The 9269-nt window shown below is 48.5% G+C and overlaps 1 protein-coding gene across 1 annotated transcript; it reads left to right on the top strand.

The window, feature by feature from the left end:
- Nucleotides 1-5636: 5636 nt before the first annotated feature.
- Nucleotides 5637-6818, top strand: SMAGP (small cell adhesion glycoprotein). The gene is made up of 2 exons (XM_056120228.1): nt 5637-5715; nt 6484-6818. Exons 1-2 carry the CDS (start codon nt 5643-5645, stop codon nt 6660-6662), a joined length of 252 nt encoding a protein of 83 aa, XP_055976203.1. The 5' UTR covers nt 5637-5642; the 3' UTR covers nt 6663-6818.
- The last annotated feature ends 2451 nt before the right edge of the window (nt 6819-9269 follow it).

Genomic DNA, 9269 nt, shown 5'->3' with positions numbered 1-9269 from the left:
TTTTTTTTTTTTTTGCTTTTTTTGGTCATACCTGACGATGCTCAGGGGTTACTCCTGGCTCTGCACTCAGGAATTACTCCTGGTGGTGCTCAGGGGACCCTAGGGGATGCATTCCCTGGTCGGCCGCGCAAACGCCTTACCTGCTGTGCTATCACTCCAGCCCTTCTCCAGGTAATCAACAAACAAACAAACTGCCCTCCCGTTGTTCATCGATTTGCTCGAGCGGGCCCAGTAATGTCTCCATTGTGAGATTTCTTGTTACTGTGTTTGGCATATTGAATACTCTTGGTAGCTTGCCAGGCTCTCCAAGAGGGGCAGAGGAATCGAACCCGGCTCGGCCGGGCTGGCTGCGCGCAAGGCAAATGCCCTACCGCTGTGCTATCACTCCAGATAATCACCTGGATTTAATGTAAGCAGGAACTACTTGGTAACAGCATGTGGCCAGGGAAGACCCGTCGACTGATTTCCCTTCCCTTCCCCTCTGTCGGTTTCTGTGCTTGGTTGTGGTGCTGGCATACTTTATGTGTTGGGGGGCAGGATGGCACCAGGTTTGCAGTGCTCACACACGTGGCCACAGTGCTGGTAGTGGGCACACTCCTTTGGGGCTGCAGTTTAGTTGCAGTGTCTCATGTATTCTGCTTAGTATTCCCAGAGGTCACTGCAGTGCCCACACCTATCTGCCAAGGGTTGTACTCCACACTCCTGTGCTCTTTTTCTGTGGTGGTACTCACAGGAGGGCCATACCCTTTCGTTGTGTAATCGCTGGCTGTGGTGCGCCCAAGATTGCATGCTGCATCTGGGACCTCAGCTGGCAGAGGGTCGTGCTTGTCATATGTTGTGGCACCGAGGATTGAACTCATGGCCTCAGACTTGCAAGGCAGACACTTTAGCCACTGAGCCATCTCCCAACTTTCAGGTGTATTGAATTCTATTTTGTAAGGTCTTTCTATATTGCTAGGATGTTCCCCCTTTTTGGTGGGGATGGGGTGGGGGTGGGAGGGGCACACCCAGTGGTGCTTAAGGTTTTCCTGGCTCTGTGCTCAGGGATCACTTCGGTGATCACCATATATGGTACCGGGTATTGAACCTGGGACAGTCGCATGCAAGGCAAGTGCCCTACCCACTAAACCATTGCTCCAGTCTCCTGGAATGTTCTCTTTTAGTCATAATATAAACACCTTGCTTGGGCCTGGGGGCAGGTATGCTGCACTGGTCTTGACTCTGCTCCCTCGACCATCCAATCCTTCACATGAACCGGAGACATGTCACTTAACTCTCCCTGGGCTCGGGACTCACATTGGCAAATGAAACCACCCACTTTGAGGTAATTGGTGTTTTATTTTCTTTCCATATTTGTGGCACCAGGGATTAGAACTCAGGACCACACGCATGAAGGACAAATGCTCTACCCCTGAGCTATCTCCCTGAGTGAGTTTGGTGTTCTCAGGGTTAGTAATTGTACCTAGAGGACCTCCCACTAAGCAGGGTCTTAGCACACAGCAGCTGTTATCCTAGAACTGTTGGCAGCATTTCCCTGAGAGAAATCCCCTCTCTCCCAGGTTCTCTGGGATGTGTCGATGGCCTGGACCTGCCCGGGCTGCTCTCGGACACGGGGACAGCCCCACACAGGGCACTGGCAGGACTTGTTGACTTGTTGACTCACCTTTTTTTTGGGGGCAGGGGGGAATTACTCCTGGCAGTGCTTGGAGGACCATATGGGATGCTGGGGATTGAACCCCTATCAGCGGCTTACAAGGCAAATGCCCTACTTACTTTACTATTGCTCTGGTCCCCTCTTGTTCACTTTTATATTTAAACTTGTACATACATCATTGACTGGAGTGATAGCACAGCGGTAGGGCATTTGCCTCACACACAGCCAGCCCGGCCGAGTCGGGTTTGATTCCTCCGTCCCTCTCGGAGAGCCTGGCAAGCTACCAAGAGTATTCAATATGCCAAACACAAGTAACAAGAAGTCTCACAATGGAGACGTTACTGGGCCCGCTTGAGCAAATTGATGAACAACGGGAGGACAGTGACAGTGACATATATCATCATTTATCTCCATTCTTTGTACATTCTACATTCTCAAGTATTTAGGAAAGGCCAAATGGAGAGCAACTATGCAAAACTCTGGGCCAGTAGAGGGGAGACAGAGTGTGGCCCCGGGGATGTGGGTGGGCAGTGTGTAGTGATGGCAACAGAGTGAAGCAGGAATTGGGCAGGGCCACTACAGAGTTTCTGGGGTGGAAGTTAGGGCCAGCCTTTTTTTTAGCTTTTTGGGTCACACCCGGCAATGCTCAGGGGTTACTCCTGGCTCATGCACTCAGGAATCACTCCTGGCGGTGCTCAGGGGACCATACGGGATGCTGGGAATCGAACCTGTGTCAGCCATGTTGGCTGCATGCAAGGCAAACGCCCTGCCTGCTGTGCTATTGCTCCAGCCCCCTAAGTGACACTTTCGCTATTTTCTTTTCGCTGTAAGGAGTAACTGGGTCCAGTCCACATAAAGCAAGAAAGCCTCCTCATATAGACAGGTATAAACAGAGGGCAGTGTTCACCGGGAATCATCCTAGAGGATGCCCACCACATCCCCATATCACAAATCAAGAAACTGAGGTTAGGAGTGGTTTGTTCCTTATTATTGTTCCTGAATAAGGAACAAACCTTAGTCATCTGCCAGGCAGGATTCAAATCCAGAGTGGTTTTCACTTCCAATGACTAAGCACTTTTCACTTTCAATGACTAAGCACATACACATAGTGACTTTAAAGAATATTTCAAGTAGTAGCTACTCTACGATGCTTCTGTTTCCTTCTGTTTAACCTTCAGATGGTCTTGCACAGATGTTGTGTCCAGGGATGGAAGACCTAGCACAGAGGTTAAGGCACTTGCCCTGCATCCTGCTGACCCTGGTTCAAATTCCTAGCGCCACATATGACCTCCCAAGCACTGCCAGGAGTAGCCTTTGAGCACTGCTGGGTGAAGCCCTAAAACAAGCAAATAAAAATATTGTCTGCCTGGGTAACAAACGGACAAGCATGTGGTCAAATCCGCAAAGTAGTGTAGAGGCTGGGGCTGTGACTTGATGGTGGAGCACATCCTTCAGTGAGATCCTGGGCTCAAGTCTGCAGCCTTGGAAGAGAAGGAGACACACTCGGGCCACCCCCTCTGCTTTCTCGCCTGCCAAACAAGATGGTTCATCGGGCCTCCCTTGGCCCCGCACTCTTGCTGCTAGGGACTTAATTTCACTTCCCTTGAATGGAAACCCGAACTTGACAGTGCCTGACCGCACAACCCTGTGTGTTCGCTGGCTTTGACCCCAGCTCTCCTCAGTGAGAGTGGGCCCCACCCCTCACCCCTTTGCCGGGTAAACTAACCTGCTTCCTGTTGTAGTTCCAGCCCAGATCTTACTTCCCGGGAACTTTAGTCCTACTGAAGACTCCTCAGACTCCCCTTGCCATAGACCTGCTAAATGCCTACATGCTTCCCTTCATGGCTGTTGAAGTTCAGAACTAGGAACTGTGTGGTAAGGGGGAAGAAACCCCAGTGACACTGGGCTCTGCCTGCCCTGCTCACAGTGGTCCCCCAGGGTGCCAGGCACAGAAACCGTCCAGTTCTATAAGGACTGGGAGCCACCGTTAAGACTTACTGAAGGAATATCCAGGTGCCTCCCCTGAGCGATTCCAGGCTCACCCAACCTGTTTTCCTCAGGAATCTACTGTCCTGCTGTAACCTTCACTTAATTATTACCTTTTCAAACTACACTAAAATGCTTACTAGCTGACTAGAAGTGACGTAAAGACAGACATGGAGGACTTTTTTGTACTTGCGTGGTGGTACAGGTGCAGCAAAATTGTACACCGAAAACATAAACATTAACACTGTTATAAACAGTGATACTGTGATAACAGTGAAATCAAAATTAAATCAACATAGGGGCTGGAGCAATAGCACAGCAGGTAGGGTGTTTGCCTTGCACGCGGCCGACCCGGGTTCAATTCCCAGCATCCCATATGGTCCCCCGAGCACAGCCAGGAGTAATTTCTGAATGCATGAACCAAGACTAACCCCTGAGCATCACCAGGTGTGACCCAAAAACCAAAAATAAATAAATAAATAAATAAATCGAAATAAAAATTAAACAAAAAAGAAACTTAAAGTGTAGAAAAGGAAAAACTAAGAGGAAACTCAAGGGGTCCCTAATTTCCCATGGATACTCTCTCCAGGGTTCTGATTCACACACCCAGGTCATGACTTTGGGGTGGGGGGGTTGTATAATGTGTAGACTGACCAATAGCTGAGGTAATGTAATGTAATGTAATGTAATGTAATGTAATGTAAGGTAATTTAGTGGGATGGACCTTGTTTCAGAAACTTTCAAATTTTTAGGGTCTGCTGTGAGAGGGAAGAAAGCAATTTTAATAAGGGAGTATTCCTTATTTTTGAGTAACTTTCACAAAGCATTTGTAAGAACATCAGAGAAATGTTTGTGTCATACAACGATGTCTATAGACCCATTTGACCTCATTTGTACAAAAATATACATTCCTAATAATATCTTGCCCTAAATATTACTAAATGTTGAAAGACTATGAAATAGACACTGTTACCTCCATTTTTGCAGAGTTGGAGTCTGATGTACAGAGAAATTAGGTCATTTTTCCCAGGTTACATAGGTTATGGAGGCCAGAGCTCAGCTTAGACACTCTGCCTTAGTGCTTACCCAGAATACCAGCAGCAAGAAATCCATCAATATGTTCATTGTCTTGGGGCTAGGGGGATAGAACAGTGGGTAGGGCTCTTGCCTTGCAAGTGTCAGACCTCAGTTAGATTCCCGGCATCCCATATGATCCTCTGAGCACTACCAGGAGTAATTCCTGAGTATAGAAACAGGAGTAACCCCTGAGCATCACTAGCTGTGATCCCAAAAACTTGAAAAAAAATTTCATTGTCTTGTGTGGTGGTTTATTCTCTCCTACGTTTCCCAGATTTTCCTACACGTATTTATTAAAGGAGTTAGGTGAAAAATTTTTGGGTGGGGACTCATCAGCAGTGGTTAGGGACTACTCTAAGTTTGGGTGGTGACTGGGGGACCATGGGCTGCTGGTGATTGGACCTCAGACTTCTGCAGGCAAAACATGCATTCAGTTCTCCAGCCTGCTGAATGATCATGTTTTTTTTTTCTTTTTAATTTTTTTGGCCAAACCTGGCTGGGCTCGGGGTTCACACCTGGCAGGGCTTGGGGGACCATAAGTGATTCTGGGGATCAAACCCAGGTCTACCGCGTGCTAGGCAAGTGCCTTACCCACTGTACCATCACTCTGGCTCCTGAATAATCACATTTCTAAGGAAAAAGACATGGTGATGAGATCTGATGGACAAGCATAGACTTTATTTATTTATTTTGCTTTTTGTGTCACACCCAGCGATGCTTAGGGGTTATTCCTGGCTCTGCACTCAGGAATTACTCCTGACGGTGCTTGGGGGACCATATGGGATGCCGGGGATTAAACCCAGGTCAGCCGCGTGCAAGGCAAACGCCCTACTCGCTGTGCTATTGCTCCAGCCCCAAACATAGACTTTAGAGCAAAAGAATTCACCCCATTTCCTGTTCCACTTTTCCATTTCCAGAAGAACTGATGACCACCCCAATTCTGCAGCCCACTAAGGCTCTGTCTCCAGAAGCTGAAGCCAGCACAGCACTTATTGCAGGTAAGAAATTTCGGCTCTGAGCCAAACCACTGAACCATCTGAGATCAGGACCACCTTATTCTTGAGACAGCCTGGAACTCAGTGTGAAGAGCAGTACTCCCCTTTTCTAGGAAAACACCCAACATTAGTAAGAAAAATCCAGGAACAAGCTTGTTTTCACATGTGGATTTGCACACACATGCACGTGCATCCACGTGAGGAGTTAAAAAAGATTCTTTGCCGCATCTGTCAGAGGCACTGCCAGTAAATGATGGGCTGGGAGGTTGCCACAAATAGATCCAGGTGCCTGCGAGCACTGGAGAGCGTGGGTCGGGCTGAGGATATGTGTGGTTTGCTGAGTGGGTGAGGCAGAGGATGGGAGGGATCAGAGAGCACCAGGAGGCTCTGGATTTAGAAAACTCTTCCTGTTGGGATAAGCTCCTTCCTGTTCCCCTCCTTCCTGTTTCTGTCATCAAGAACTAGTTGAAAGGAGTTCAGTGTTGCCACGAATCTAGTCTGTGCTGTGAAATAATAATAAAGCTTTTGGACATTGACAAAGAAAGAAAGAAATCTAGTCTGGTCCTTAGCTAAAGCACTAAGAAACTTCCGAGTCGTGTACCATGGAGTTGGACTTGGGTGGGGGCGGGGGGAGGTGGGGAGTGAATTTGAAATTGTTCATTAACCAGAGCAGGCAGTCCTCACAGAGTAAGGGAGCAACCCAAATCAAGTGGCCCACGAATGACTGAGATAACCCTTCATGCTAAAACATTTTCCCCTCTCATTTCCAAGTTGTTATCACCGTGGTCTTCCTCACCCTGATCTCAGTCGTGACCTTGATCTTCTTTTACCTGTACAAGAACAAAGGCAGCTACGTCACCTATGAATCTGCAGAAGGCGAACCCAGCGCCATCCTCCAAATGGAGAGTGACTCAGCCAAGGGCAGGGAGAAGGAGGAATATTTCATCTGACAGTTCCTGGGCACCTAGAAGGGCGTCCAATCTTCCGAGCTAACCCACAGTCTCTGCCCCCGCGCCTCGGTGTTGCTTCCCGGAGTCCCTTGGAGGGGAGCGGGTTGAGCTTTCCTCCCCGCCCCGGCCAGGGCTACGGCAGCCGGAGACCTCCAGGACCAGCCACCACCATGCTGAGACCACTCTCCGCACACCTGAAGGTACTGGCAGAGGGACAAAGCCACGCGGGTTCCGGGGCCGAGACCTCCAAGCCTACTCGAATTGGAGTCGAGCATCTTCCACCCAGATCCTCCAAATTCCAGTAGGCGGGGGTCACACCCACCACCTGGCCCCCTGGCGCCGTGTAATCCCATCAGCGGCCAAGACTCAGAGACTATAAAATCCAGATCCCGGAACCGCGCGGCCGCGAATGCATCTTATTATCTTATTATCTTATTATCTCATTCCTACTTTGGACAAACTTGCAGGCTGTCGAATGTAGCCTGCCCACAGGGCAGAGTCTGGCAAACTCCCCGTGGCCTACCAAATATGCCAAATACCAGTAACAATGATGGGTCTCATTCTCCTAAAGAGCCCTGAATATAATCTCAGGGCTAGGATGAAAGAGACGTTACTGGGGCCTGCTCGAGGCAATCGACGATTAACAGGATGATGAAATGAAAAAAAATGAAAAACCCACTGTTTATTAGGTTAAGATCTAATCTGTAATCAGTGAGCAGCACAGATCGATTATAGGCAAACCTGAGCTCCTTCCAGGAGACTGCCCACATGCCAGCATCACTGATACCAGAGGAAGGGACATGGGGAAAGCCAGTGACGGCGTCTCTCACCAGGCCTTTGTAATGCAGCTGGTGGTCCAGCAAAATGGAGACAACATCCGGCTACGTTCAAGTACGTGCTGTTGACTTCACTCTTTTCCACAAGTCAGAGGCAGAGTTAGGGCCACTGGCTGCTCCTCTGTCCCCTGACTGGTCACCTAATGGTAACCTCAGCGGATATAGTGTCCAAAGAAGTTCTTCCCGAAGACTGGATACCACAGGAAAAGGCTCGGCCAGGAGGGCGTGATGGTCTCCAGAGACTGTGAAGGATTCGCCTCCGGTTGAAGGTGCCCCCTTCCTTCATCTGAGCCTTTCTTCCCCATCTTCCCTCACAGCCTCAATCATGTTATTTTTATCAAGATTAAATTTTCAATTGCTATAGGAAGCAGACTTTTTTAAAATTTTTTAAAAAATTTTTATTAGTGAGACATCATGAGACATCAAGTCTACAGTTGTAGACTTACAGATTTTTGTGCTTGGGTTTCGATTAGACAGTGATCAAATACCCATCCCTCCACCAGTGCCCATTTTCCACCACCACGGATCCCAGTATCCCTCCCACCCCCCATCCCCCCATCCCACCCTGCCTCTGTGGCAGGGCATTCCCCTCTGTTCTCTCTCTCCTTTTGGGTGTTGTGGTTTGCAAAAGAGTCCTTGAGTGGCAATCATGTTTGGTCTATAGTCTACTTTCAGCATGCTTCTCCCATCCTGGGAGGATCCTCCCAACACCTTTTATTTGGTGCTCCCTTCTCTACCTGAGCTCCCTGAGGAAGCAGACTTTTATGTGCAAAAATTAAATCACCTTTATCATTGTGAGTTGCTTTTTTTACATTTTTCTTTTGAAATGGAGACCGTTGTGAATGCTCTCCACTGCAAAGCTTGATCCATAGGGAGCAAGGCTTCAACCTCCATCCTGGCAAGGCCAGAATTTCTGGATTCCTTTAGCACCACCCGGCAAGTACAAATGGTACTCAGGGGCCACTGGGGCCACACCCAACAATGGAAGGGATATAGTACTAAGGGCCCAAGCACAGTCTTCATGGAACCGTGAGCTCTGCCATTCAGGCCCAGCACTGACCATACCACCAATAGCCATTGAATCAGCTCAAAGATGCTTCTTGAATCTAATCTCAAAATTTTGAGTTTTGATTAAAAGGCACAATTATTTTGGTGGAAATGATCAGCAACTCAGATATTACATGGACATTAAGGTGGATCTCCCTGGAGGTTTTGAATGTATGATTTCCAGTCCAAGGTCTAGTTCACCCAAGGTAAGATACCCAGTTACTAGTTTTCAGTATTTCTCTACACAGAACTTTGGGGGTGGGGGGTAGGGGCTGGGGTTTTTTTGGGGGGTGAGGAGGGAGCACACTACTGCTTTGGGGGGAGTACTACTACCATGCTGGGGATCAAACCCAGGCCTCCAGCTTCAAAGTACGCCCTCAGCCCATTGAACTAGCTCTCCAGCCTTTACACAGAACTTTGAAGAAACTGAGTCTCCTTGATCTTACACAGACTTAAACATTTTCTTTTTTTTTTTTTTTTTTTTTTTGCTTTTTGGGTCACACCCGATGATGCACAGGGGTTACTCCTGGCTCATGCACTCAGGAATCACTCCTGGCAATCACTCTGAGGAATCACTCAGAGCTCGGGGGACAATATGGGATGCTGGGAATCGAACCCGGGTTGGCCGCGTGCAAGGCAAATGCCCTACCTGCTGTGCTATCGCTCCAGCCCCAGACTTAAACATCTTCAAAGCATAATTGAGGGCAAGTAAGATCAGTGGTTC

Source organism: Sorex fumeus, unplaced genomic scaffold (genome assembly GCF_029834395.1).
Source record: "Sorex fumeus unplaced genomic scaffold, SorFum_2.1 ptg000042l, whole genome shotgun sequence".
NCBI lineage: Eukaryota > Metazoa > Chordata > Mammalia > Eulipotyphla > Soricidae > Sorex > Sorex fumeus.
This window is presented reverse-complemented; position numbering and strand designations above follow the sequence as displayed.

Excerpts from the sequence above, each read along its gene's own strand:
- SMAGP (XM_056120228.1), top strand. The coding sequence starts at position 5,643 with ATGACCACCCCAATTCTGCAGCCCACTAAGGCTCTGTCTCCAGAAGCT. Across the intron at positions 5,716-6,483 it reads CAGCACAGCACTTATTGCAG|TTGTTATCACCGTGGTCTTC; the intron begins GTAAGAAATTTC and ends CTCATTTCCAAG.